The sequence below is a fragment of the Anomaloglossus baeobatrachus genome, chromosome 7, assembly GCF_048569485.1.
Source record: "Anomaloglossus baeobatrachus isolate aAnoBae1 chromosome 7, aAnoBae1.hap1, whole genome shotgun sequence".
Taxonomy (NCBI): Eukaryota; Metazoa; Chordata; class Amphibia; order Anura; family Aromobatidae; genus Anomaloglossus; species Anomaloglossus baeobatrachus.
The window spans coordinates 271957584-271960106 of NC_134359.1; the positions used below are offsets into that span (position 1 = coordinate 271957584).

The 2523-nt window shown below is 56.9% G+C and overlaps 2 protein-coding genes across 2 annotated transcripts; both read right to left on the reverse strand.

Moving 5' to 3' along the window:
- Positions 1–307: 307 nt before the first annotated feature.
- LOC142246327 (histone H3-like) lies at positions 308–736 on the reverse strand. Its single transcript, XM_075319364.1, has one exon. The coding sequence runs from the start codon at positions 719–721 to the stop codon at positions 311–313; it is 411 nt and encodes a 136-aa protein (XP_075175479.1). The 5' UTR covers positions 722–736; the 3' UTR covers positions 308–310.
- A 695-nt stretch (positions 737–1431) lies between these two features.
- LOC142246328 (histone H1.10-like) lies at positions 1432–2070 on the reverse strand. Its single transcript, XM_075319365.1, has one exon. The coding sequence runs from the start codon at positions 2068–2070 to the stop codon at positions 1432–1434; it is 639 nt and encodes a 212-aa protein (XP_075175480.1).
- Between the last annotated feature and the right edge of the window lie 453 nt (positions 2071–2523).

Below are 2523 nucleotides of genomic sequence, written 5' to 3' on the forward strand. Positions count from 1 at the left end.
GTAAAACTCGGACAAAATTGTTCACATCTGTGACTTTTGAGTGATAAATGCTTCAAGGGGTCTTCCCCATGCTGATGCCATGTCATTTGAGCACTCTTCTGAGACTTTTGTGACATTTTTAGGGTTTCTCCATGCTGCCGGGGGTCATTTCACAAAAATACTCGGGTCTCCCATAGGATAACATTGGGCTCGGTGCTCGGGCCGAGTACACGAGTATCTTGGGAGGCTCGGCCCGAGCTTCGAGCACCCGAGCTTTTTAGTACTCGCTCATCACTAGAGCCTTTGTGTTGTACTCGGGTGCAGGACAGATCTAAGCCCTCTCCCCACGGATGCGGCGGACCAGCTGGATGTCTTTGGGCATGATGGTGACCCTCTTAGCGTGGATGGCGCACAGATTCGTGTCCTCAAACAGCCCCACCAGATAAGCCTCGCTGGCCTCCTGCAGGGCCATGACGGCCGAGCTCTGGAAGCGGAGATCGGTCTTGAAGTCCTGGGCGATTTCTCTTACCAGGCGCTGGAAGGGAAGCTTACGGATCAGCAGCTCCGTGGACTTCTGGTACCGGCGGATCTCACGGAGAGCGACTGTGCCTGGCCGGTAGCGGTGAGGCTTCTTCACTCCGCCGGTGGCGGGAGCGCTCTTCCTGGCGGCCTTAGTGGCCAGCTGCTTGCGGGGAGCTTTCCCTCCGGTGGATTTACGGGCGGTCTGCTTAGTTCTGGCCATAGCTCAGTATAGAGGAGAACAGATGTGATGAGGAGCAGCGCAGAGCAGGAGATTTATACTCTGCTGCTCGTTTTCCCGCTTCATGCAGAGCACCCCATTGGATATTTCATAAACTAACACAAGCTGCCAATAGGGTGTGATGTCTGCGACCAATCATTGCTCACAGGAGGCGGAGCCTGGAGGGCCAGTAATCCCGCCCTACAGATGCGGGTGGGGTCTCCGCAGCTCCCCCTTGTGGGTAGTGTCTGTATCAGAGCAGCGGGTGTTACAGGAGCCGCCGATGTGCCTGTATTTGTAGATTCCCGCAGAGCTGTACAGCGCCGCTCCTCCTCATCCTAACGCGGGTTTCTAGGTTCCCGGCGCCAAAATCTGATGATAGTGATGCGGGTAAATGTGACTTGTAGGCTCCAATCTGCGCTCACAAGGGAGCAGCGACAGAAGAGCTCATTACACGCGCATCACTCCCGCTGCTGTGACCTGCAGGACGCGGCCGGGTGTGATCAGCTGCACACGTGATATGGCGGGAATACAGCGCCAGAGCCGGGGAATAATAACCCTCATTATAGTGACACCAGTGTGCGGGATCCTGTAGATGGCGACACTGTGCGGAAGAATGAAAATACAATGTCCGCTCCTGATCACAGCTCTGCCGGGACAAGGTGTTGGCTCTGAAAAGAGCCTTTGTGAGGGAGAATCAGGGCGGCTGCAGCTTATTTCTTAGCCGCGGGCTTCTTGGCTTTCGCCGCCTTCTTAGCCGGACTCTTGGCAGCTTTGGGTTTTGCAGCCTTCTTAGCCGGGCTCTTTGTCACCTTCTTGGGTTTCGGAGCGGCCTTCTTCTTGGGGCTCTTTGCCGCCTTCTTGGCAGCTGCGGGCTTCTTGGCCTTTTTCGGGCTCTTCTTGGCCGCGGTCGGGGCCTTCTTGGGCTTCTTAGGAGATTTGGCCGCTTTCTTGGCTGCAGCGGCTTTCTTGGCCGCAGCTGCTGGCTTCTTCTTGGCCACCTTGTCCTTGGTCTCCTGCTTCTTGTTCAGCTTGAAGGATCCGGAGGCGCCGCTGCCCTTCACCTGGAGCAGGACGCCTTTGGTGACCAGACTCTTGACGCCCAGCTTCACCCGGCTGTTGTTCTTCTCTACATCGTAGCCTCGGGCAGTCAGGACCTTCTTCACGGCGGCCAGAGAGACCCCACTGCGCTCCTTAGAGGCGGACACGGCATTGACAATCAGCTCGGAGACGCTGGGACCGGAGGATGTCTTGCTTTTCTTGGCGGCCCCGGATTTCTTCGGCTGCTTCTTAGATTTGGCGGCCGGTTCGGCGGCAGGAGGAGGAGCGGCGGCTGGTGCGGTCTCTGCCATCGTGTGATGCGGAAATAAAACACAAAAAAATCTCCTGTGAGGAAAACACTGAGGCCGGAGCTGGAGGCGTCTGTTCTATATACAGTCTTACTGCGCACTGATTGGCTGCTGAGCTGCACCGTCCTGACCTTCTATTGGCTGACATTGAGCACAGGCCCCGCCTTCTCCCGACCGTACCAGAGTGAAGCTCCGCTCTCCCCTTGTGCTTCCCTGCCCGGGATAAAAGCCCTTTATCGGCTACAGCCGGACGGGTGAGCGCGCTTTCTCCAGCACTTCCCATCCTCCAACATCTCCACTGAGCGTTTGTAGCCGTCACTACCAGAGAAGCCGGGAAACAGCGGAGAGAAGGTCCCGGGATCATCGCCGCCGTCCTCCCGATCTGCTCATCACTAAGGTGTCCGAGGAAATAAAACTGCTGCGGGAGCTCGTCCTCCTATTCCGGGTCCTTGTTAC

Excerpts from the sequence above, each read along its gene's own strand:
- LOC142246327 (XM_075319364.1), bottom strand. The coding sequence starts at position 721 with ATGGCCAGAACTAAGCAGACCGCCCGTAAATCCACCGGAGGGAAAGCT.
- LOC142246328 (XM_075319365.1), bottom strand. The coding sequence starts at position 2,070 with ATGGCAGAGACCGCACCAGCCGCCGCTCCTCCTCCTGCCGCCGAACCG.